At 42.1% G+C, this 27,624-nt stretch overlaps 1 protein-coding gene across 2 annotated transcripts in view; it reads left to right on the top strand.

The window, feature by feature from the left end:
- dlg2 (discs, large homolog 2 (Drosophila)) overlaps nt 1-27,398 on the top strand; it is a 284,548-nt gene extending 257,150 nt beyond the window's left edge. The window contains exons 21-32 of one of the 2 annotated variants that reach the window (XM_076101603.1): nt 8,613-8,715; nt 11,424-11,468; nt 14,242-14,356; nt 14,781-14,957; nt 15,496-15,571; nt 17,142-17,238; nt 19,191-19,241; nt 21,135-21,236; nt 23,483-23,655; nt 23,907-24,016; nt 24,681-24,772; nt 26,256-27,398. In XM_076101603.1, coding sequence (XP_075957718.1) covers nt 8,613-8,715; nt 11,424-11,468; nt 14,242-14,356; nt 14,781-14,957; nt 15,496-15,571; nt 17,142-17,238; nt 19,191-19,241; nt 21,135-21,236; nt 23,483-23,655; nt 23,907-24,016; nt 24,681-24,772; nt 26,256-26,362 — 1,248 coding nt within the window. In that variant the 3' untranslated portion in view covers nt 26,363-27,398. Of the gene's footprint in view, nt 1-8,612; nt 8,716-11,423; nt 11,469-14,241; nt 14,357-14,780; nt 14,958-15,495; nt 15,576-17,141; nt 17,239-19,190; nt 19,242-21,134; nt 21,237-23,482; nt 23,656-23,906; nt 24,017-24,680; nt 24,773-26,255 lie in introns of both variants that reach the window. The other variant, XM_076101604.1, reaches the window with a different exon arrangement.
- The last annotated feature ends 226 nt before the right edge of the window (nt 27,399-27,624 follow it).

The following is a 27,624-nucleotide window of genomic DNA, read 5'->3' as shown; positions in this document are numbered from 1 at the left end:
CAATAACGTGCAACCTGTGCAAAACAAAACGACTGCAGGTATGTGTCAGCCATATGTTCACACATACCAGGAGCATTTTATTTTAAATATGAGCTTTAAAATGTAGCATTCTAAAAGTCAAATAATAGCTGTGATAATAATAATAATAGCTGCACGTGGGACTGTTGGTACACTGGCTGGGGTCATCACAGTGAACAGTGTGTCAGTGTGATGAGAGGGCATGTGAGCCCCTGTTGCTGTAGTTCATCTCCTTGGAGCAGAGGCTGCATTTAGCATACCCTGCCTTATCTGTCACGGGGCATGATGAGGACTCAAGCGCAGACAGTCAGAGTAGGGGAAAAAAGGTCTTTAATAGCTCACAAACAAAAACAGGTAATCCAAGGACAAGACAAAAGACGAGGGGGAAAATCCGGCAGGACAAGGCAGGGCAGACAGACTGGGAAACCGGGAACAGGATGAGCAAAAAGGGCGGGTAGGTAGGAAACAAACACAATGATCTGGCAGTGAGTGAGTGAAAGACAGGGGTTTAAATAGTGACTAGGCAGAGTGAACAGGTGAGAGTAATGAGCTGATGAGGTGAGTGTGACTGGCAGGTGCACTGAATGAACTGATTAGGTGAGTGAGGAGCTACAGAAAGAAACAGACACAGAACACACAGGGCAAAGCCTGATCGTGACATTATCACTGTATTTAAAATACTGTGACAGCGGGAAGCTGTACTCATGTCTGTTTAGACCTCCACCTTTATCCAGGCCCACCTCCACCTTTATCCAGGCCCACCTCCACCTTTATCCAGGCCCAGCTCCACTCACAGCTCAGCCCTGCGTCAAGCTGCGCTGCAGACTGAAGCTCTTTGACCTCATCATCTCATCAGTATCATCCTCATTCTACTTTGAGTTAAAACAAACAACCTGCAACCAGATCCGCCGGTGTTCTGGTTTAACGTTAATGAGTGACCGTGTGAACTGAACCGGAACACGGGGGGGGGGGGGGGGGGGGGGGGGCTGCAGGCTGCATGTTTGATCATGTTAAGTTTTTTTCCTCCTAAATCGTGATAATGACGAACATTAACAGTCGACAAAGTTCTGCATGCAGTGGACGTTAACTTAACCCAGCAAGTATGAACGGTAACGGAACATAACGGAACTTAAACTGTAACGGAGGGAAATGAAGACGCTGTAGTCATCTTAACGCTGATTGGCCAAGACTCGACACGTCACATCAGAGATGTTTTATTGTGAAGATCACGACATCACCTTTTCTCCTCATCTCACTCCAATCTGAGAAACACTGGCTGGCCAGTTGACCCCCCCCCCCCCCCCCCCCCCCCCCAACAAAAAAAAAACCTCTACGGATCTACACAATTCACGTGGATGATATATTTTGATTCAAAACGGCGGGTTTCGCCGAAAAGCGACAAGTTTGCAGGTATGAATAAAGTTCTTGAAATAAAAAAATTCTGCATTTCCCCCTGCGCCCCACCTGCAATACCGCCGTGCCCCACTAGAGGGGCGCGCCCTACAGTTTAAGAACCACTGCTTTAATCCAAACAAACAGTAGACTAGCAGTTTTTGACCTGTTAAATAAAGGTGGGTAAGGCCTACATTTCAATAAGCCAATACTTCCTGCAATATTCAAGGTTATGTAGACTAAAAGGACTGGTTGTATCAATTCCAGGTGGTTCTTGACACTGCGTATATCTGTGACCCCTCTCTGAAACACCACGAAAAGAGTCCACGAAAATGAAAACGATTATCACGTTTCAATTAGTTGATCAACAGAACATTAATCAGTTTCAATCAATTTTAGCACATTTTGACTTTTCTGACACTTTAAATGAAAAAAAACCATTGATTAATAAATCCACAAGATGAAATATTTGTGATTGCAGCCTTTAAATCCTTTTCCGAATCTTCTCACAGTGAACTCTGGTCTTCCCGCTGAGAGACAAACATGCCACAGTCAGCATTTGCATTCATGTGTTTAAAAAAATAGCTTCTTTCACAAATGGTAAAGCGCTGACATGTAACTGGCTGCACACAGATTCAGATGGCCAGAGACTGATCAGAAGATCATCAACATGAAATGACACCAAGTGTCTCTGCAATGTTAACTCACCAAACACAGTATTCTGAATTAAATGTAAATGTTAAATAACGTCCAGGTATTCATAAACTTGCCAACAAGAATATATTTGAAGTTCTCACAATTATGACCTTAAAATGAGTTTATCACATTTGAGCCATTTGAATATGGGCATTATTATGGTTATTTACCAGACGCGTGTTGTTTTCACCTTGTGAGTCTGTGTGTGAGTCATCAGGGCAAAATCGACTGTATGAGGAACTACAGCAGTCTGTCTGTCTGTCTGTCTGTCTACCGTCACAACCGTGCAGACATTAACTTTATAGGTGTGGAGTTGAGATGCAAATAAAGTTTGAGTTTGAAGCTGGTTGTGGTCCGAGCAAGGGCAATGGAAGTAGAGGGTTCCATCTATCCATCAGTATCCAAACACAGCTCTCACCCTGGGCCCATGGTAAGCTGCAAGACCAGCCTCACAGGCAGATATACCTGGCGGCACAACCAGGTCCTCAAGAGCCTGGCATCAGCGATTGACATCAAGCGGTGTGCGACCAACTCCTTGCCCCGAGAGTAGCCAATCCCCTGAAGGCAACAGCATTTGTCTGAGAAACACAAAAAGCCCCCAAACATCCTTCCACCAAGCGAGAAACGGGACACTTAATCATTTCCTCCAGAGATTGCTTCCACCAACCTCAGGCCAGACCTGGTACTCTGGTCCCCTTCACTGAAGACTGTTTACATCATAGAGCTCACAGTCCCATGGGAGAACGCGCTTGAAGAGGCCTATGAACGTAAGAAGCTGCGCTATGCAGAGCTTGCAGCAGAAGCAAAGCCGCGCTGCTGGAACACAAAAAACTGTCCAGTGGAAGTGGGATGCAGAGGACTTGTGGCTTCTTCGACCACCGTTGAAAGAGCTGGGAAGCCACGGTCAGGCTCTGCGGCAGACCATCAAGGCAATCTCAGAGATGGCTGAAAGAAGCAGCCAGTGGATTCATTCATCAAGCGGAATGACCCATGCTGGGCTCCAAATATGTCAGCATAACCCACTTGAGAATCCCCACTTGTTAACCATTCATGCGTCTTCCATCCTCAATGTTGTCAATTTCGAGACAGTTGGGCACGGCACACAAGCTGAGGGCTGATCATCCTGCAGCTGGCCGCCCTTGGGGAGGGTGTATAGTGTTGAACGGCCGAAACACCCAATGACACAAGGGAACATTACTGCTGATGTGTTCTGGGCCCAACTGTCCCAAAATTCTACAATCTAAACTAGACCGAGATACACCCCACACAAGCCGGAAAACCCCCACTTGTTGATCGTCAACTACTCAAAACAAGGTTCATTTCCTGGAAGTGCTCACCACCTTGGCACAAGGGACAGACAAACATCATGTCCTGTGTTTTTTGATTCTGACAAGGACTGTATGGCTCGTAGCAACAACCCAGGTACCCCGTATTCCCGCAGGACTCTCCAAGGGACACGGTTGTAGGCCTTACCCAAGTCCACAAAACGCATATGGACTGGATGGGCAAACTCCCATGACGCCTCCAACACACCTGCAAGGGTAAAGAGCTGGTTTACTGTTCTACGGACAGGACAGAATCCCCATTGCTCCTTCTGGATCTGAGGTTTGATAATCGGTCGGAGCCTCCTTTTCAGCACCCTGGAATAAACTTTCCCTGGGAGGCTGAGCAGTGTGATACCCCGATAATTGGTTCCCCTTTTTAAAAATGGGAACCGCCACTTCACAGGCACTGACCCCCGTCCTAAGAAGACGGTTAGGAAGTCATTATCGTACCTACACTCTAAATCAGAGGTCTTCAACAGGGGGTCCGCGGCCCCTAGGGGGTCCGGAATTTTTGGTTGATTAGACAATTTAAAAAAGTAATAATAATTATTATTTTTTTGAATGAATCTGTTCAGTATTGTATGAAAGATGACGGGTATGTTTATGCATGGCAGTGGCACTAATAGGCCATCACTCATTTTTTTTTTCATATTTATGTTTAAAATGAAAACATCACTTTGAATATCTTGTATGCATGATTATCATGCAATTGACAGACAATGTTGATATTGGCATTGGTATCAGCTGACAAGGTATGTTTATAAATGGCAGTGGCATGGCCACCCTCCTCACTGTACCTTGCACATAAAATAAAAACATGAATATATGAACCTGTGTATTATTTGAATAGCTTAGTATTGAATGCACAATAAAGAGGTATACATGGTACTAGGCCCATTTAATATAAAACACAATTTTATAATATATATCTATATCTATCTATAGGCCTGAAGACCCCTGCTCTAAATTTATGAACAGTTTAACAAGATAAACTGAAGAATGATGTGGTGACATTTTACCTGTAACTGACGAGATGTCACTATTTAAAGACAAAGTCCATCCTCCTTTCTTTGTTCCATCCATCCATTTTCCTCCGCTTATCTGGGGTTGGGTCGCGGTGGCAACAGGCCAAGCAGGCTGACCCAGACTTCCCTCTCACCGGCAACATGTTCCAGCTCATTCTGGGGGATCCTGAGGTGTTCCCTGGCCAGCTGGGAGATGTAATCCCTCCAGCGTGTTCTGGGTCTTCCCCGGGGTCTCTTCCCAGTTGGACGTGCCTGGAAAACCTCCAGTGGGAGGCGTCCAGGAGGCATCCTAATTAGATGCCCGAATCACCTCAGCTGACTCCTTTCGACGCGAAGGAGTAGCGGCTCGACTCCAAGCTCCCTCCTGATGACCTTACCTTACCTTTCCTTACCCTATCTCTAAGGCTGAGCCCGGCCACCCTACGGAGGAAGCTCATCCGGTCCGGTGCAGCGCCTGCTTTACTGCTGCAGCCACACCGATCCGTCTGTCGATCTCCCGCTCCATCTTACCCTCACTCGTGAACAAGACCCCGAGATACTTGAACTCCTTCGCTTGAGGTAGGCACTCCGTCCCCACCTGGAGGGAGCAATCCACCGGTTTCCGGCAGAGAACCATGGCCTCAGATTTGGAGGTGCTAACTCTCGTCCCCGCCGCTTCACACTCGGCTGCAAACCGCCCCAGTGAATGCTGGAGGTCACGATCCGAGGAGGCTAACAGGACCACATCATCTGCAAACAGCAGAGAGGCAATCCCGAGACCCCTGAACCTGACGTTCTCCACCCCCCGACTGCGCCTAGATATCCTGTCCATGAAAGTCACGAACAGGACCGGAGACAAAGGGCAGCCCTGGCGGAGGCCAACACCCACCGGGAACGTGTCTGACTTATTGTCGAGAATGTGGACACAGCTCCTACTGCAGTCGTACAGAGACCGGATCGCCCGTTGTAATGGGTCCGGCACCCCATACTCCCGCAGCACCCCCCACAAGAACCCCCGAGGGACCCGGTCGAAAGCCTTCTCCAAGTCCACAAAGCACATGTAGACTGGTTGGGCAAACTCCCAGAACCCCTCCAGTAGTCTTGCGAGGGTAAAGAGCTGGTCCACTGTTCCACGGCCGGGACGGAATCCGCATTGCTCCTCTTGAATCTGAGGTTCGACAAACGGTCGGAGCCTCCTTTCCAGCACCCTGGCATAAGCCTTCCCCGGGAGGCTGAGTAGTGTGATACCCCGGTAATTCGAGCACACTCTCCGGTCCCCCTTTTTGAAAATGGGAACCACCACCCCGGTCTGCCAGTCCATGGGCACTGATCCCGACCCCCATGTGACATTGAAGAGGCGTGTCAGCCAGGACAGCCCAACTATGTCCAACGCTTTCAGCATCTCAGGGCGGATCTCATCCACCCCCGGCGCCTTGCCACCGAGGAGCTTTTTGACTACCTCAGCGGCCTCTGCCAGGGATATGGGTGAGCCTCCCCCTAGATCTTCAGGCGCTGCCTCCTCTGCAGAGGACATGTTGGTCAGGTTTAGGAGTTCCTCAAAGTGCTCTTTCCACCGCCCGACGATGTCCCCTGTCCGGGTCAGCAGTTCCCCCCCCTGCTGAGAACAGCCTGGGGTAAGCCCTGCTTTCCCTTCCTGAGTCGTCGGATGGTTTGCCAGAACCTCCTTGAGGCCAACCGAAAGTCCTTCTCCATGGCCTCCCCGAACTCCTCCCATGCCCGAGTTTTAGCATTCGCGACCACCGCAGCTGCAGCCCTTCTGGCCTGCCGGTACCTGTCAGCTGCTTCGGGAGACCCCTGGGCCAACCAGGCCTTGAAGGTCTCCTTCTTCAGCTTGACGGCTTCCCTCACCTCCGGTGTCCACCACTGGGTTCTCGGGTTGCCGCCACGACAGGCACCAATGTCCTTCCGGCCTCAGCTCCTAGCGGCCGCGTCCACAATAGAGGCTTTGAACATGGTCCATTCGGATTCCATGTCCCCAACCTCCCTCGGGATGTGTGAGAAGTTCTTCCGGAGATGGGAGTTAAAGACCTCCCGGACAGGGTCCTCCGCCAGACATTCCCAGTTCACCCTCACTACACGTTTGGGCTTGCCGGGTCTTTCCAACCGGTTCCCCTGCCATCTGATCCAACTCACCACCAGGTGGTGATCAGTTGACAGCTCTGCTCCTCTCTTCACCCGAGTGTCCAAGACATACGGCCGCAAATGAAATGACACGATTACAAAGTCGATCATTGATCTCCGGCCTAAGGTGTTCTGGTACCAGGTACACTTATGAGCCACCTTATGTTCGAACATGGTGTTCGTTATGGCCAAACCATGGCACGCACAGAAGTCCAATAACAAAACACCATTCGGGTTCAGATCGGGCAAGCCGTTCCTCCCAATCACCCCCCGCCAGGTTTCTCCATCATTGCCCACGTGAGCGTTGAAGTCCCCCAGGAGAACTATGGAGTCGGTAGGCGGCGCCCTTTCCAGGACCCCTCCCACTGACTCCAAGAAGGCCGGATACTCTGAACTGCTGTTTGGTGCATAAGCACAAACCACAGTCAGGGCCTTGCTCTCCGCAACCCGTAGGCGCATGGAGGCGACCCTCTCGTTCTCCGGGGAGAACTCCAACACAGCGGCGCTCAGCCGGGGGCTCGTGAGTATCCCCACTCCCGCCCGGCGCCTCTCACCCTGGGCAACTCCGGAAAAGGACAAAGTCCAACCCCTCTCCAGGCTTGGTTCCAGAGCCAGCGCTGTGTGTGGAGGTGAGTCCAACTATATCTAGCTGGTACCGCTCCACCTCCTGCACCAGCTCTGGCTCTTTCCTCGCTAGCGAGGTGACGTTCCATGTCCCTAGATCTAGTCTATGCTACCGGCGATCGGCTCGCCCAGGCCTCTCGCCTGACCCGCCGCCTGGTCTGCATTGCACCCGACCCCGATGCTTATCCCTGCGGGTGGTGGGTCCACAGGGTGGCTGCTCCATGCTGTTTATTCGGGCTGAGCCCGACCGGGCCCCATGGGCGAAGGCCCGGCCACCAGTCGCTCGCCGACGAGCTCCCCTCCTGGATCTGGCTCCGGGAGGGTGCCCCGGTTTCCCTGGTCCGGGCGAGGTGACTGAGTCCGTGGGCTGCTTTTCATTGGGGTCGTTTTGAACCGCTCTTAGTCTGGGCTCTCCCCTGAGACCTGTTTGCCTTGGGAGACCCTACCAGGGGCTAATGCCCCGGACAACATAGCTCCCAGGATCACTGAGCCACTCAAACTCCTCCACCACGTTAAGGTGGCGATTCGCGGAGGAGCCTTTCTTTGTTAAAGAGTTTAATCTCACGGTTGTACAGTAACGTTACATCCGTGCGTTTTAGTTCCAGTAAGAAGTCCTTCTCGATTCATGGACGCCAGTGAAGACAGTCGAGCCTCCCCAGTTGTATTTCTTGAATACGTTTTAATGCGTTTGAGGGCTGAAAATGTCCGCTCGACAGAGGCAGCAGATATTGGGATTGTCACCGCCCAACATGTCTGGCTAGCCCACTGACCAATCACGTATGGCTAGGCCAGCTAGCAGGCTCTGGCATGTCAAAGAATACGCCCAACATGTCAAACTAAAGATCTGATTGGTTGAAGACTATGACAATCAACAATATCGTCCCCATTCACTTAAACTGCACATGGATTCACTTGTGAGTCTGCAGGCCTCGGGCCTCTCTTCTTACCTAGAGACACAGAGGTGAAGTCTGATTGGATAAAAGCTCTACTTAAAACAAGCTGCACTGGAAGCAGAGCAACTGAGGAAGACAGGAGCTGTGCAATGAGAAAATAAAATTATAATACATGTAGTATATTTATGAAAAATAATTAAATTATAAAATAGCTATGACTTTGTGATTCTGTCTAGGCCAGCAGAGAAGGCCTTGCTGGCCCTAACGGCCCACCACTGGTTCAGCACTGTTAGCACTGTTAGATACGAGACATAGGCTCAAATGGAATATTAAAAAAAAGAAAGAAACATGTACCTACTGTAAAGTGTCGTTCCATTGAAGGTTACCATGTATTTGCAGTGGTGTGGTATAAAGTTAAGCTGTCTTCATTTGTGCTACAGGTCATTGTAGTGTCTGAGTTTAATGAAACAGAAATTCCACCAAACTTATCCTGTGAATGTTCCTTGTTGTTAACACAGGTAAATGGCATTGACCTACGAGGAGCAACACATGAACAAGCAGCAGCAGCACTGAAGGGAGCTGGACAGGTGGTCACGATCATTGCCCAGTACAGACCAGAAGGTGAGTCAGCACAAACACAGGAACAGACACAGGACAATGCTTAAGTCGGTCTCAATACACACCGGGTGATGTGGTTTAAATCAGGCCAAGTGATGGCTGAACTTATGTTTCATTAATAACTTCATTTACACATTACTATCATATATTTACTGTCACAATAAAAGCATATCCCATAATTATCTGTTCAAATATGGTGAAGACTGTGTTAGAATAATTCAAATCACAAAATATGTTTTTGATAGAGGACAAAGGGACAAACATTGACCACACTTTATTTATTTAGCCCTGTCAAACTCCCAGCCCATTAAGTACCGACGCTTGGGCATTGGCCCTCAGCATCTGATACCGATGCACAAGGCACCCTTTATAGTCTGTATAGGATGCACAAGGCTTTCTACTAACTCCAATGTAAACCCATCAGTGTCATTGGTAGAGCTCCGAGAAACAAACACAGTATAAATAACAAAAAAAGTCCGCTAAGGGTGTGAGGGACTTGTGGTGGACGGGTCAAACAAGCACTTTTTAAAATGACTTTTACTAAAGACTGTTACGTTTACGTCCCATGTGAAACCAAAAGTTGAGTAATTTTTACCTTACACCATGTGACGCCAAGCTACAAACATTACGTCCACAGCTTATTTTACGTTACAAGCGCACTTATTTTAAGCCAAACCATTCTTCTTTTTCTAACCATAACTAAGTGGGTTTGTTACCTTAACCAAACAGCTGTTACAACGTTAACCGCCACCATTTCACAACTCTAACCACGTTACAACGTTAACCGCCACCATTACACAACTCTAACCACATTACGTTAACTGCCACCGTTTCACAACTCTAACCACATGTTACAATGTTAACTGCCACCGTTTCACAACTCTAACCACATGTTACAATGTTAACTGCCACCATTTCACAACTCTAACCACGTGTTGCAACTTTAACCACCACCGTTTTACAACGTTAACCATGTTACAACGTTAACCACCACTGTTTCACAACGTTAACCATGTTACAATGTTAGCTCCTACCGTTTCACATCGTTAACTATGTTAGAACGTTAACCACCACCGTTTCACAACGTTAACCATGTTACAAGGTTAACTCCCATGGTTTCACAATGTTAACCATGTTACAATGTTAACCACCACCTCTTCACATCATTAACCATATGTTACAACATTAACCACCACCGCTTCACAACGTTAACCACGTGTTATGTTAACCTCCACCATTTCACAACGTTAACCACGTGTTACGTTAACCTCCACCATTTCACAACGTTAACCACGTGTTACAACGTTAACCACCACCGTTTCACAACTTGGACTTCTGCATCAGGTACTACGCCGGCAAAGTATGACTAGTTGGGCTGAAATAATGGTGATTTGTTGGAAACACTGTACACAAATCTTGGTAAAATAATACAAGACCATATAATGTGATTCCTACACACTGTACCTTTTAGGATTCTGCCTCTCCTAAATTTACAGGAAAACCATCCTTCATGGGGATTTTATTTTTAAAATCCTTTCATAAATTGAAAAGATAAATAAGTCAGTATTAAAGGATTGAATTGGCCTCTCAGGCAGCTCTGCCTTCATGTTGTGTCACTTCACCAATCTGCACCTCAGCTGAATCTCAGTTAAAGTGTCCATCGGCTGTTTTGGTTTTATACAAAGTTACGTGCAAAGTTTTCACATCATGATCATCACATGTCTTGGAAATAAGAGAGATGTGTGCTTAAGCTGGCTTTGTGCATTTCCAAAGTTTGTTAAATGGTGGCAATGGATCAGTTTTTATTTAGTGACAGTATAATGACAATTACATGACTTTACTATCATCTTTAAATACCTTTTTTTTTAATCATTCTGAAATCTTTCAGTCATTGGTCTTTTCAATGTCCAAAGACAAATGTTAAATAATTTTAAGTTTTCTTGCTGAGTTTAGAAAAGTTTCTAATCATATAATCTCATTCAACAAATAACATTCTACTTGTGTTAAACTGGTTAGTGGTTTCTTTGTCCTGTAGCAGCAGCATGTAAATTGTAATAACTCATGCGGGGCATGTTCATGCTAATTCAAGTGGATCAACCATTTTTGACCGGTGGCATGCGTCCTCTCATTAAGTTCAACAGCAGCAGTATCTGCTGGAGGGCTGTAGAGGCAGTGACTCGTGGTCGGAGACCTCTCATGTCTCAGAGGTGGCAAACTCACAAACTGTCCGGACCCTTATACCCAGAGCTGTGGTGGGTGTTTGCCTCAAAAGTATCCATGTCAGGGTTCTTTTCTCTCAACATTCAAAAAGTCAAAAGCTTTATCACTTGAGTCAACATTTCTTGATGTATGCTTAGACCATCAGTCAGATCTGAGCCAAAAGTGGGGCCAACAACAGCCTCAAGAGACTTGGTCTTGGTGTTAGATTGGTTTTGCTTCTCAAACATGACTTAGAAGACCCAAAAGCTCAGACTGACTTTGCTCCGTCTCATAGGAGACTCTTCAGTAGTGTGGCCAAGATCAGTAGAGAAGCTATTTGACTTGGCATCCAGTTCAATCTGAAGCCTTCTGTAATCAAGAGTCTTAATTTAGAGATGTTTCTGAAATCGGTTTCATGGAATGCTCCCCCTCACTTATTCATGGAGGTACCATCTCTAACCGGGCTCTAACACCTTTGGGACTAACAACTGCTTTCTCTTCTCGCCCATCAGAACTTGCTCTATGCTCACCTCGTCGGGCCCACTCTCCTGCACCAGGTTCGTGCCATTGGCACCTGTGGCTGCTCTGAGCTTTAGCATTATTCACCACTGAGTGAATGTGATCACGGACAGTCTGTTCACTCCTCCTCACCAAGCCTTTGACCCATGAGCACACCTGACCCTTTCCTCTCCCAACCTGTTTGACTGTCATTCCTCCACTTCACATGCACTTTTTAAACCCTCCTCACTTTAACGTTTGTCCCAGTGCTCCCAGGTTGTGACCCCTCAAACACTGTCCTTTCTTCTTCCCCATTGAAGATGTAATTAAGATATGTCCTCTTTTTAAGTATACTGTGTTTTGAGGTGGCTATTACCAGTACCTGCAGACACAGTTAGCTCAGTTTAAATGCTCTATGTAGTATTTGTGTCATTACATACCTTAGATACTAGTAACTGTCAACAGTGATCCAGAGTAACAAGGACACTCTCTCTGGAAAGAGGCGTTGCTGTTTGTTTTTTAACAAATGTCATTGACTCAAAAAATAAAACCCCATTCACCTCTATTCTCTTGGGGAGGCAGAGAGGTCAGCAGTGAATATCTCATAACCTTAACTAATGAATCTAAAACTGTTCTGTATGCAATGCTGGATAGTAACGTATAGTACCAGGGGTACATGTGAACTTAAATAGTTTTATGTGCAATGGGTCTTCCTTTGTAAAGCATGACATTACTTGTGGTAAATGTCAACAGGGTGCTATATGTTAATCTAATAGTGGTCTACACCTGTGTGAAGAGACTTCTGCCTTCAGAAACCCAGGAATACCCAGAAATCACACCCATAGTCCTCCAGAAACTTTATAAATCTATAAAGTACAGATGCTTGAGAGGAATAGTCATGTTTCTTTATCGATTCGTCACATTCCATAACAAGAGGCCAACATTGATTTACAAAAAATGTATACTCGTATACCTTTGTGTTTGGCAAGTAGATACATAAATTGTGTGTAAGATGGGGTGCAGTGGTTACTAAGGGGTGATGATTCTGGATATTCACTCATTTTTAACAAAAGACTACTAACACTTTGGCATGCTTAAAGATCTGCAGAGTAACACAAAACTATTCTCAAAAGAGCTAATGCAGATTCTCTTGGACAAATGATATGAGACGTAGAGAATGTGCACAGTTCCTTAAATACAGACGGGAAGGGCTGAAGAAAAACTGTTGAGTCCAGTTGAATCGTAATGATTTTAGTTACCGTAGGATTAGAGTATTACCATGTGTTTTTTCTCTTACATTCTACACACACAAGTGGCTTCAGCTGTAAAAGCAAATGGCCATCTGTTACCTGAAAATAAATTCCTCATATCATTGGAAAACTAGGAACTTAATCATGTGTCTCTCACCTCCAGATTGAACAGTTAGTGCGTGATCAGATATACGTGACGACTAATAAAGCAAACAAGTGGTCTTGTTTGGTGAGTCCGTTGGCTCTTGTCCGCCCCTGCACTGCTTACAGCCACAGGAGAGAGAGAGGTGTGTCCATGATTCTTTACTCAGAGCTGCACTCTGCAGTCACAGGAATGGACTGTGTGTAGAGAGCAGACAGAAGGAGCACCAGGGGAGCACACTATAACAGCAGTAGAGGATATCACATGCAGACAGGTATGTGAGACTCTGTTTTTAGAGTAAGATGAGCAGAAGGAAGAAGATTCATTCATAGAAAATACTTTCTCAAATTATATTGTGATTTTGCATTTTGTTGTAGATGATTATCCAGATATGAAATGAGATCTCCTCATTTTAGTTTCCTTGGGATGGGATGGTAAAGAAGCACATCAGAGAGGAAGCATGGAAGAGTTTGATGCAAGTGTGCCAGCCAAACAATCGTAGCGAGTTTTCTTAGATAACACTGACAAATAAAATAAAACATATTTAGTATTTTCAGCTCTATTAACACTATATCTTTTCTTGCCCTTATTTCTAAAATGCAGACTGTGCAGTCAGTGGTTGATTTGTTTCATGACAGAACATGTCAAGTTTCTTTACTGCTTAATCTTTATAAGTGACAGATCAGCCAGCAATGCCTCGAGATATCAGCTTTTTCATCCTCACAATAACCGCATTGTCAGGAGAAGCATACTTGTCAACGAAGTGACAGCTTTCCACATCCTGACATCCTCCTTTACTTTGCTAAGAGCAGTTCAGTTCATAGGTCCAGACGTCAGTGACTGGAAACACTGGTGCATCGGTGTAAACAAAATAAATGGATTTCCGGATGTCGTAGCAACACAAACGATTACCTCAGATATGTGTCTTACATCTATTCCCTCATCTATCTATCCCCTTAATATGCTCAGGTGTTTATTGAATCATTTTTGTATTATTATCAGTTTATGTCACAGTCACGTCTGGCTTTCAGCCACTTACCAGGCAAAATATTATCAACATAAATGAATGTCAAAAAGCTATCCATTACAGACAGTTTGACATGTACTGCTACATGACTGGAGGAAATGTAATCTAGATGTAGACAGTACGCTGACACCAGAGGACCCCATTAGAATATTGATGACAAGTTGTTAGCAAATTACTTGTCACCAACTTAGACATAATATTGTGAGAGGTGTAAGTTTAAAGAAATAGCAAAAACTTAAATATGACTATAGATGTATATCTACTTTATCCAAGTACTTAAATAATGGCATCCAGCGCACTGTGATAAGCTCACAATATAAATGAAATACAACACCGCATTTTGAGCACACTTTTCACCCAATAGGGATCGCTCTCAGTTTCAATATGGGCTGTCCTCCAATCTTGTCTTTCAGAGTACGGGCGTTTTGAGGCCAAAATCCACGACCTGCGGGAACAGATGATGAACCACAGCATGAGCTCTGGGTCAGGATCCCTGCGAACCAATCAGAAGAGATCGCTCTATGTCAGGTTGGTCCTTTTTAGGTTTTCACCCTCGTTTGGGATGTTCAAGCTAAATTCAGATGAGCTGTCCGTTCCATGCCCCAAATTGATTCTGTGATGTCTGCACTGATTCATTCCAGGCAACATTACATGAGTACCGTCTTTGTGTTGGGTTGTGTTGTTTACTTTTCATACAGATGACTGAGAAGATGTGAGTTAATGTAACGATTGAACGCAGACATACATGTTAAAACCATGTTTGAGATCATGACTGAAACAAAAGAACATTTCTTACAACAGGAACTTCCCCATGGACCAACAGTTACTATTCTCTCTGACCTGGTAGTAGTCTGTGTCTTTTAGTTTCTCACTACCCAATTACAAAAGACCTCACATGGTGGAATCTTTTACATTACCAATCCTGATAATCCCAATATCTTCCACTGAACAGAGCACTGTTTGACTACGAGAAGTCAAAGGACAGCGGCCTCCCCAGCCAAGGGCTCAGCTTCAGGTATGGAGACATCCTCCACGTCATCAACGCCTCAGATGATGAGTGGTGGCAGGCCCGCCGTGTCACCCCACATGGGGACAGTGAGGAGATGGGTGTCATCCCCAGCAAGAGACGGTGAGCAGTAGACAGAAACCTGTCTCTGGTTGAGGAAATTCTAGAAGTCTGTCTATGATTTGTGTCAAAAATATTGATCGTCACAAAAGAGGAACAATCGTTAGTCTATGAGGCGACCGTGCCTCTGTGTTTGAGATGAAGGGACCACCTTTTGAAACACAGACAACAACTTATTGATATTCTTCTATGAAGAAAAGAATGACAGCAGGAGTCCTCTGCACCCACTGGTGCTGTTGGAGGGAAACAAATCTGATTTTAAAAAGGAAAACAATCATTCATTCCTAGGGTGTGACAGAGAAACCCAATGCCAGAAACCCAGCACACACACAAGCACATATTGGACACCTCATTGACCTGGTATTGATTTTCCTCTACATACATGGTTTGAAACAATGACTGAGGAGATATTACATTTTAAGACACTAGTGTTTCAGACCTGTCCTCACCCAGAGTGGTTGTGTAGCTCAGCGTCGTGTCAGTGTGAGTCATTTCATTTCATCTCTGTGGTGAATGACTGATGTGGCTTTTTGCTTTGCAGGGTGGAGAGGAAAGAGCGAGCGCGTCTAAAGACTGTGAAGTTCAATGCCAAGCCGGGGTCATTGGATTCAAAAGGCGTAAGTACCTCTACGAGAGCTGAAAGCGGCACTTAATATGAGCTCATGGAGTTGATTATTCATAGTGTGTGGCTCAGATGTAACTTCCTCTTGAAGTCTTCACAGTGACTGTAAGGCTCTCTGTGTTCTGCCTCATCATTTGTAAGGTGTTGGTTCTATCGCCCTGCTGTCCTCACTGCAGTTTGATGTCCATGCATAACTTAGTCTGAACAGTTTGATGGATGTCACTCATCATTGTTCATCATTGTGTATGTGTTTCTTCATTTACGTCAAAGAAGCTGCATTTTTAAAAATCATGGACTGATAAAAAAATGCCCTCTCCCTCTAGTGTCCGGTAAAAACAAAACAGGAATTATAAAAGTTGTGCTTACTTGGCTTACGTTTTTAACCACGTTTTGCTTTTCACACATATTTCATTTATACAACTTAAAGCTAAAACCACCATAGCAGATCTAAAATGTTCTCCTTCCAACACGTCTACTGTATATACAAGACTTTTAACAGTAACAAACATAAAGTTTAGGAGGAAATAAGTACATTTTCTGGCGTCACATCACTCCATATGGAGTCCTGTGCGAATATTCCACATCAGCAGCAGTATTTTGTCTTTAAATGAGCACATTCATCATTTCAAGTCGCATCATCTTAAGTTCCTACTTTTCGTTCCATCACTGCATGTGTTTGTGTGCTTATGACAATCTTTTCTATGACTAAACCCCAGTTATGTTACTTCTCTTAGAGTGATCTCAGTTTTTTCTCACCTTGCTTTTACTTTAAATGGCTCTGATGCAACTGTGGCACATCAAGAAGTACTGGGACCTACACTATTATTCCCCTGGATTTAATGAAGACATTTGTTTGACTCTCACACTCTGGTTGTAAATGTTGTAAAAAGTTGTTTTGTTGACTTCTGCTTAAATTAGACAGATTCTGTTAAATAATATATATTTTATATATATAACATGCCTTATTTCATATCAGTCTTTGCTAGCGGAACTTCAGTTCAATCAAACCATTTGGTATCAGAATCTATTCAGATATTGTAAATCAAATCATTCAGGGATACATCTAACTGTTATTTTTACTTTCACTTTCACCATAATCTTTTATTTGTTCAATTATTTGTTCAGACTATGTCAGAACACCTAACATTGCCTCCTTTTGTCAGATCAACAGTCAAAAGCAAAGTTAAGACATCTACAATCATATAAAACAGAGAGAAGCAGCTAATCCTCACATTGTAGTAGCTGGAACCAGCATGATTGACTTTTTTGTCTAATTTAAAGATTAACCAAAATTGCAAATTTCTAAGTGGTCTAACTAGAAAAAGAAACCCAGCATCAATTTAATGAGGATCTTAAATGACTTTTACCTACTTTGATCTAAAATGTAACATTTTATAAACTATCATAGTACAGTTAATACAAATTCACATTGAAGTTACCTTCTTACAATCTGGGGGAAACAGACATTCAGTTTTATTGACGTCCCACTTTCTGCAAGCCGTTGTTTTGTCTGCATGAACGTGACAGATATACCTGTTTGCCCCATGCTTTCTCTCCCTTCACAGTCATTCAATGACAAACGTAAAAAGAATTTCATCTTTACGCGAAAGTTCCCATTCTACAAGAACAAAGAGGGTGAGCAGGATGGCAGTGATTCGGACCGTAAGTAAGCTCACAGACACACATGTGCTTCCACGCAGAGAGTCGGTGTAGGTGACATGTAGGGCTGATAGGTGACACACAGCTGTATTCCTCTATCCATCATTCCCTGTTGTCTTTGTTTTCTGTCTCATTCTGTTGGACCACAGTCAGACACATTCTGGCTCAGATGCTCATCAGTCAGCAGGAGAGAAGCCAAGTCAATGCTGTTCACTTTGGTGGGATGGGTCCCCATACGGTGATACTGTACGACCCAGTTTCCCTTCAGAGATGATTTAGGTTCAGACTGAGCAGGCCCACGTGTTATCATCATGTAGCTGCCTCCCCCTGCTGGCTGTTTAGTGTCTGGACAGAGACAGATCTGTGGCCCTGCAGCTCCCTCCTCTCACTGCCTCCAACCCTTTGCTTATGTTGCGGCTGTCCTCCCTTCTCTCTTTCTTCTGTTCTGGCTCTCTTCGGACGGCCAATAGGATATCCTGGGGATAGGTGATGATGGGTATGGGACAAAGACATTCAGTAAGTTTGTCCAGGAATGATTTCTCATCGCCGTTTACCTCGATCCGTCCACAACCACAGCCTGTTGCATGCTGCATTTGTTGGATTTGTCTTGCTTCTCAGTGTGCAGTGTGACTTCTGTCACAAGATGTAAAGCAGGTTTACTAAACTCAAGGTTTGGAGAGCATTTGTGTTTTGGTCACTCTCGGTCGGTTTTATGGTAAAAGACGGCAATTGCCCATTGAGAAATAGTCGGTCAAAAGTCACGTTAGGATTTCTTATGGGTTTACCTCCTTTTTTTTTCTCTTTTTTGTGAACCAGGATTGATTTTTTGACTCAGACAGTTATTTTATTATCATGATTAATACAATTAAAAGTGTCTGATTCAAGTTAGCATTCTTTATAAAGTATGACTTCATTTCTATTTCTATTATATATTATATTATATTATTTATAGTAATATGGCAGACAGCCACATGGTTCCAAACATTTTGGTTTGTTGAAGCAGCACCGGTCCTACAGGTCGCACTCTGTTAATGAGCCACTACACTGATTATTGTGTCCTGGAGCCTCCCGAACCTTTAATGGCATGCTGAACGTTGTGGCATGCTTTCCTTAGATGTTTATCATGTTTGATGCATGCTTGCGTGACATTGGCATAAACAACTGAAGTGTTTTTGTAATTGTGAGCATGTTCGTTTGAAGCAGAATTTTGGAGCATGTCACAATGACGTCTGTTCGTTTTGTCAGTTAATCTGTAATGTGTTGGAGTTTCAGTCATTTATAGACAGAAATACAGTGTATACTTTCATATTGATCGAAGTGGAAAAGTTCATTTGAAACCAAGAGTCTTTACCCACTAATCAGGGTTACTTCAGGATTTCCTTGTGGAAGCTGAATACTTTAGGGATTCCTGTTTTATTTGTATGGTGAGTTTTCTATCACTCGATGAGTGAAAAAAGATTTCTTAAAAGTGTTTTTCAACAAACCTAATATCAACTTTTCTCATTGGAAGTAACAACACCATAAGCACAGATGGAACATCACACAGAACTCAAATGATTTGCTAAATGCAGGTACATTGATGTTAAACAAACATCAGGAAATGTTTAATGCCATATTGTATCAGGTTTCCTGAGGTCTTGAAGTCAGTCAATTGGAAGGCTGGAGAATCGGGAGATGCTAAACTCGAGGTCAAAATATCAATAAATGGTTAAAAGTGAATGAAATTGTGGTTCATTATTTAATTCATTTTGAATTGACAGTTTACTATGTGATTCATTTATTTAGCATGAGCTGCTATATTTATGTCGGTCAAACAGTAAGACCAAAAAAACAGGGACATTTATCTGTAACATGCTGCCATGCTTGTGGCTTTGGGCCAAATATGGCATGTAGTTTATGTCATTAATGAGTGTTTGTCCTAATTACATAATATTGTTCATTATGTGCCCCACCAGGGAGTCAAGAGGATGTCATTCTCTCGTATGAACCTGTGATGCGGCAAGAAAGTAAGTTGCTTAAATGTGTGATCAAAGCCACATGAAACACGGTGTTTTGATTTGTAGTAACGACTAAAACCATAACGTTACGTAGCATATAGAGCCAGAGTAGGCTAATGAGTCAAGCTAGCTTGCAAATTCCAACATGCTTTAATGCTGCACTGGTTACAGAAAATGAGCTGAACAGTGGCCTGGTGGCCAGTAGCAGTGCTGGGTGTAACTGTCCCTCCACCTCACCCCCCACTGCTCCAGAGAAGGACAAGCTACGTAACTAACTAGCCAGCCATCCGTCTCAGCTTTCTTCCCTGCGAGCTGCGACACTTTACGGCCCACTGACCTGTGTTGTAACCATAATAACTAACAACAATAGACATTTTCTTTTGTACTAGTCAAATGACTACGAGAAAAGTCCTTTCTACTCTTATTCTATTTCTATGGTTGCATTTACTGCATTTTAGTTTGGCGGCGTGGCTGTGCTCCATAGACTGTATGTGTGATGTCTGAAACAAATCTGAGCAGGCCAGATGTAGACTGTCCTAACCCAGTCATGAACATGAACACAGATTAGAAACATTCTAACTTCATGTACAACTAAATACAACTGAATGAGGCACCCTTCTAGCTTCATGAGGAACTTCCCTCTCTCTGCCAGAAACAGAAACTGTTGTAACCACGGCTTCGTATGAAGTGGCAACTGTTATACAATAAATAATTTAATAATAAACTACACAAGTAACAATGTGAACAGTGAGTTCAGAATCTGGTTATGGCCAAGTAGGTTTACGTAGGTTTATTTCAAAAATATTTATAACGTATCCTTTCAAAATAAAAGAGCTTGGCAGTATTGTGGAAAGATATACTATAGGGAATGTGCAAAAGTTCACAGCATTAAGGATACAAAGAATATACAGAGAAACTAAAAATGAAACGTAATCCCATGCTTTTTTGGTTGCAATCATTAGTTTTTTGTAAACATTTTTTTTAAACTCTGTTTATAAGCTGCTTTGTTTTTGCCCCAGTCCTAAATATTTCAACACTTTTCAAATGAAATGAACACGTCTAGTGTTTTCTAGACGAGTTGTTTAATCCTAAATACAATGTAATCTTTAAATTGTAAACATCTGTATGACAGTGGTCAGCAGGTACACGAGGCTCCATTTAGTGAAAAAGTACATCTGAATCAAACTCTGTAACATCCTCAATAATCTTAAGTATTCATTTTATATTTTTTATTTTTTTATAAACATTAGCTGTGAGTGTAGTGTTTCTCTTTTAATTACCAGACTTTCCAGCAACTACACTACTACCGAATCAAAATCAGAATCAATCAGCACTTTATGACTGAACGCCTCTAAGGTTAGAAGTCAGAAAGGTAAAACTAACCTGTCTGACACCGGTCTAAACCTAGCTCACGTTCTGTATTAGTGGCTAAGCAATCCAACGCTTGGTGAATAAGAGTAAGAAGGATCTCACAGCACTTCCTGTCACTGTTGGCAGCTGCTGTTTAAAACAGCACACTGTTACCCAGAGGACGTCTCAGAGGAAGAGTTCATACGATTGTCACCAACATGATACAGTAGCTTTGCATTGGAAGTTCCTAGACACTGCAGGATACTGTAGTATAGATCATTCAATAAACTAACATATATATCAGATATGATGCTGTGTGCTGGGACAGACCAGCACTTAGCAGGAATTACATTGACTTTGGTCATATCATGCTATCCATACTTGTTAGTCATATTTCTGTTGTATGAATATACACATATGTATATTGTAATGCATCTTTGCACACAAACAAGAAATAAAGCTCCCCTGCACACAACACTTTCATACGGTTTACTTTCATGCATAAAAAGCAATCAGTGTTGTCTTTTAAAAAGTCTTTGTTTTCTCTTCCAGTTAATTATGCCAGACCCGTCATAATCCTCGGGCCGATGAAGGACAGAATCAATGATGATCTGATATCAGAATTCCCAGACAAGTTTGGCTCTTGTGTGCCACGTAAGTATTTAATGGAAATAAAGCAGGAATTTATTTTGAACAGTGAGATTACAGGTTGTATTCATGCTGTTACATAATGATAGTTGTAGAATGGCTTGATGTTATACTGATGGTGAAATCATTGTCTGTGTTTATTGATGTGTTAATCAGTCATGACCTTGATCATATGTGGAGTGAGTGTGATGTGTGACCGTTTATCACCCACTCATCCCACCACTGTTCTCTAATGTACTGCACTTTTCACTTTAAAGGAACGCTTCAGCCACAAAATGACCATTTGTATATTAATTACTCACAGCGTGTTACCTTGAATTTTTGAAGAAAACTTTTTTCCTGCGTGTCTCCACGGTGAACGGAGAATTGAAAATTTGACAGATGAACTTCTGTAATGAGGATGACATGGTTGTGGAGGGACAGCCCACATAGATCATTGTTTGTAATCAGACCCACCTCCACTGTGAAACTCAAGGCTCTGATCACTCACACAGTGCTAAGGGGAAGACATTTCTAATGCTGCTTATTTATCACTATCAATGATTTATCTTATATCATGAATTGGATTGTACTGTTTTGGTTCACTGTGGATCTAAATATATTTTTTTAATGTTTTGTCAGAGAAAGCGGCCCATGTAACTTCATGTAATGCTGCCATAGGGCTATAGATGGAAGGACTATATCTCATTTGTTTGTGTGACCCCAGTTTACTCCATTTGGACTCATCCTAAAGAGAACAGCTGACTCCTCTCTGTGTGTGATGTGTTCTCCATGAGCCAAAGCTGTATTTCTTTTGCATGTTTTCATTTACTTATCTCTTTTATTTCAATATACCCTTCAAACCGTATAAAGCTGCTCACAGTTCAGGGCACCAAGGTGAGTGAGTGGATGAGCTCAGTTCATTCTTTCTTCCCTTTGTCTAGAGAGTGAGTCTTGAAGTATTTTGTTCCTCTACTCCTTTTATCTTTTTGGAACTACTGTTGTGTACAATCAGTTCGAAATTTGACACTGGTGTTATACCTTTGTAGAATAATAATTATCAGCCACCTTCTTGTCTTTAAAGATATCAGTGAAATTTGCTCAAAACCTTTCTAGCACATTGTATATTAACAATGTTTGACAAGGAATTCCTTATTTTCCAAAATCTATACATTTTCTGTTTGAAGCTCATAAGTGAAGAATCCACTCCACTTGCCCTTTGTGTTTATCTAATTGATGAAGTAACAAAGTCAAAAGAAACGTTTGACTACATTTAATGTCCCGTTTCTCAATTTGCTTACTTGTGCAAATTTCATGACAAGCTCTGATTGCTGTGAGTGGATATCTTTAAAGGTTAACATGTAGCACTGTTCTTTTGAGGATTCAGCCACCTGCTGGTAGCAACAAGGTCACAGCTGGTAGGATTTGTTACAGCACAGAGCTGTCCTAATAAAGAAACCAGCAGGCTTTATTGGAGCATAACTTAAAGAAACGTCGGCACCAACAATCTCAGTGTTGTGAGAAAGACTCTCCACAACATTAGTTTGTGGTAATTACAATAATTTGAGAATACTTACAAGTCAATTCAAACTTTATTAATATAGCACATTTCATACACAGGGCAACACAATGTGCATTACGTCAACAATATGATACAGTACAATACAATCACACAAGTGCAGAATAAAAATCAGAACAGGGTTTATTGCCAAGTATTTACATACTTTGTGTTGGGCCCGTACAATAAACATATTAATGATGTAAAAATACAGGTAATAGTACTCATAAATATAGAATAGTAAATTGCCATAAAAAATAATTAAAAGATACTATGCGAAAAATACGATAACAAATATGTACAGTCCAAGTGTATTTTGGAATGAGAAATCTGTACAGTTTTCTGCAGAATGTGCAAAAATATTGATTAGTAGATGTGCAAAAGTTCAGTGAAAAGAATATGTGCAATGGACAGGGATCATAGTCAACAGGTGTGAGTGCAGTAATACAAAGAGTCAATTTAAAATATACACACACACACACACACACACACTATTGTGGAAAATACCCTGATTTTGGGGGTGTTTATGTGGCCTTTTCTCGAGAACACGGTAAACACAACCCCATTTGAAGACAGCCTCCCCTGCTTTAGACTCAGATGAAGGATGGTAAAAAGACCGGTTCCTGTGTACCATGTTCATAAAGTATCCACTGGTCTCCTTATGACATTATAGTTTCTAAATTATTAAGGGCTTACTCTCCTCCTTGCACCAAAGATACCACTCGGCAGAAGAGGGACTACGAGGTGGACGGGCGAGACTACCACTTTGTGACGACCAGAGAGCAGATGGAAAAGGACATCCAAGAGCACAAGTTCATTGAAGCGGGACAGTACAACGATAATCTCTATGGAACGAGTGTCCAGTCTGTGAAATATGTGGCCGAAAGGGTGAGACTCTCATGTTTAAAGCTAAACCACATGGAAGGACCAATAAATGTATCAATGTAATGTTCAGTTCTTGCGGTGTAAATAGAAGTATATTGGATATATATGTTTATCGACTGCTCTGTGATATCGATAGAAGAAAAGATCTAGTTTATTTTACATGATGCTGTTTAGACCAGGAGATTTTGCTTTTATAAACTGAGAGATTAGAGTGTGTGTTGTACGTCTCTTGTAAATTCATGCCTCTGTCTCAGGGGAAACACTGCATTCTGGATGTGTCTGGAAACGCCATCAAACGACTACAAGTAGCACAACTCTATCCCATCGCCATCTTCATAAAACCTAAGTCTATTGATTTATTAATGTGAGTATGCATTTGTTTCCCTTTGATAATAATTCAGATAATACATCAGCCTGTTTACTTTACAATTAGTTTTGTATTATTGAAGATTTATTGGAATGTTGCAAGACTTTACTTCAAGTCCCCCATTTATCATTTATAATTAAACATGTATAACACACTACAATGTAGTTGTAAGTAGATCTAAATGTGTATTAACTTAATTAACTGTATCTCCTCCTGTAGTCATCAAGGAGTATAAACAGATAATGAAGGACAACATAGTAAAACAGTTGTAATAATATATATGTCTTTTTAGGTGTTTATCTGCTTATAACTACATTGTAGCATGTTATAAACCATTCATTAAATGTCTGTATACTGTTTATAAATTAGAAATAGGGGAACTTAATGTGTTACTTTGAATTCTGTTCAGTCTCACAACCGTGGCTCTTGGGCCATGAGAAATGTGGGAGACACACCATTTCAACTGTTTAACTTAAGTATTTGAATAAGTTGAGAACCAGGTTCCACATGTAAACAGGAGGAACTGATCGACACCCTGCACAACAATGTAATGCAATGCATTGAAATATAAAGACACTGCTGAAAAATAACAGCAGGGGTCGTCACAGTTGGCAAATACAAATCAGATACAGAACCATCTGTGGCCTTTGTCCCTGTACAGGGACATGAATAAGAGACTGACAGAGGAACAAGCCAAGAAGACGTTTGACAGGGCGATGAAGCTGGAGCAGGAGTTCGGTGAATTCTTCACAGGTATGATATTAGTACAAGCACAAATTCAGAAGAAGCCGTCTATATTCAGCTTGCCCCTCACTGCTCAAACACAGTATGAACACACAAGGCTAGCTGGGTGCTTGATTAAAGGCTCTCCTTCCAGCTCGCCTCAGAGCAGAAGCAGTGAGAGGGTTGTGCTCACATGGCCACATGCCAAGGCCAAAAATATGCCGATTATCGTAGAGATTCTCTCTGAGCCCCATCCAGACTGGACCTGTCAGTTTACTTTGAAGATGACTTCTGCAATTATAAAGGGAACAACATTGGTGATATAAGAGTTCAAACTTTCAGCGATTCTAAACAGATATGTTAAGATTACGGCATGTGTAAACATGCCTGTATCAGTGGTATGATTCTGCAGTTCTTAACTTTAACTTTTATTAAAGTGGTCAAATATAAAGGAACTTAATATTACTTTTTGGTATCTGAAATCCAACAGTCTGTTTTCTATTGGCACTCAGATGTGGAATCATTTGATGTAGGAAGATGTCAAGTTAAAGCGCCTATGTGGTATTTTTTTATGTAATAATAGCATATTTCAGTAACTCTTTCTGCCCATGTTTATAATGCATTATAAATATATTTAAAATGCATTATAAATATATTTAAAATGCATTATAAACATTATTCTTATAACACTGTATAATTGTAGTTATTAGCACTCGTGAATACAACGACAATAATCGAAACGCATTTTGAGCAGTTTCTACAAACGAAGACTTTTGCCATTTAAATTTGGGTAACACTATATGTCTATAATGCATTATACACTTTTTATTAAAGCAGTCATTATAATGTGATTATCATTTATTTTAAATGGTCATTGATTGCTTTATGTAAAGTGAAAAATTGTGAAATTAATTTTCACTTTACTTAATATAAACAATGACCACAAAATCCCATCATATTACATTATAACATTGATTATAATGCACTGTAAAAAATATAATGTATTACAACTATAGGAATTATAATACACTATGATCCTTACAAAAACCAATCTCAGTGAGTGACCAGCAATTATGAAGTATTATGATACTTGACCTTATAAGTCATAATAAAATGCTTTATGATGTGTTATGATTACTTTTATAAAGCATTGTATTCATGAGTGCTTATAATTATACGTATACAGTGCTATAAGCCGAATGTAAAGCATTATGGATAAGTTTATAATGCCTTATAGAGATGGGTGTCATAGATAGTGTTACCCATATTTCAATGGCAAAAGTCTTTGTTTGTAGAAACTTCAAGCTGCCACAGTAATAATTATTGTCAAACACGTGGAGGCAGGTCAGCAGGGCCTTTTATTCTGTCAATAGAAATCTTTGACCTACATCAGAGCCTTAAACGTTTGACAGCTGAGAGGCTTTATGAGTGAAAAGGTGCATGTGTGACTGTAATGATGTACCTGTTCTATACAAAGTACCACAGTACATAAAAAGTTCCCTTTGCTTTGCAGCCCTGGTTCAAGGAGACGCCTTAGAGGACATTTATAGCCACTGCAAACAGGTGATAGAGGAACATTCAGGACCCTATATCTGGATCCCCTCGAAGGAGAAACTATAATAACTCATCACTCTGGAAGGGAGCCTGGACTGCTAGAGACTACTAATACCTTTGTTGTAACATATGATAACTGTATGGCGATGACTTCATAAATATCTATTGTGTTATATGTTTCATGTGTTGGTTTTTTCACTTTTGTTTGGTTACTGCTTCTTTCACTCAACATGAATGTTCCTGAATGTATTCCACAAAGTGTTAGAGAGTTTTAGGTCTTGAAACATGAACCATTTGTATGTTTGTTGATTTTGATTTGAACACAGAGAGAAGCTAAGTAAATGTGTGTCCACATCTGCACTGTGTGGGAGCTGGAGGTGGGGTATAGTACAGATGTCTTTGCTTCGCTAACATAAGAAGGAAAGTAGGTATTCCTACTGAGACACCCCTTCCCTTCACACTGCACCTCGCAAAGAATCATATGAAGTTTAATGTTTTGTCTGATTTTGAGTCTATGCATCCCAAGGAACACAGCTTTGCTTTGTGTTTGTTTACAGCTTATTTTTCTTCTTGGATTACTGTATTTATTTCTCTGACATGACGTTGAGGATGTGAGGAAAATGTTTTGTTCACTCTAAAACTTTCATGAGTTTTTTATTTTTTATTTTATTTAAAAGCACATCACTCATCCAGCTGTTGCATTGACAATGATTAAAGGGAAAAAGATGTTATCGGCAATGGAGATGTAACACTATATTTTGCTACTTAAATTGCTAAGGGGGGCACAAAAGCACAGAATTATTTATTACTGAAACAAACTTTGATTAAAAGGTCATTTACAGAGCATGTTTTATTTTAATGATGTATGTCGTGACTGTGTTAGGGTGGATGTGAACTTTATGGTGAAAGGCACATTTCATGTTTTAGGTTTGGAGTGGAAAGGGTTAAATATTAATTTAATACTGAAACACACTTTTGAAACAATAATAGCAGGACATATAAAAGTATAAAAACAGAGCAGGCAGAACATGAAAGTAAAGTGAAAGCATACATTTTACAAAATGCAGTTAAGTATTAGATATTGGTATTCTGTGGCAACATTATGAAGTGAATAAGGATTTGAGAGACTAAAACAGGTGAGTTCTTCAACTTGAGTTTGAAGCTGATACTGATTAAGTCAGCTTGCTGTTCCTGAGTCATAATGACAGCGATTAGATGATTGGATTCATAGCTGAGGAAAACCCAGTGTGACCCTGCTCTCCGGTTCATATCCAACATCTTGGTGTCTCCCTGTTGAGCTGCAGTGGGTGGATTGTAACAAAAAGCAG

Source organism: Anarhichas minor, unplaced genomic scaffold (assembly GCF_050575085.1).
Source record: "Anarhichas minor isolate MPS153535 unplaced genomic scaffold, ASM5057508v1 ptg000027l, whole genome shotgun sequence".
Taxonomy (NCBI): Eukaryota; Metazoa; Chordata; class Actinopteri; order Perciformes; family Anarhichadidae; genus Anarhichas; species Anarhichas minor.
The sequence above is the reverse complement of the archived record's forward strand: the minus strand, read 5'-3'. Positions and strand labels throughout refer to the sequence as shown.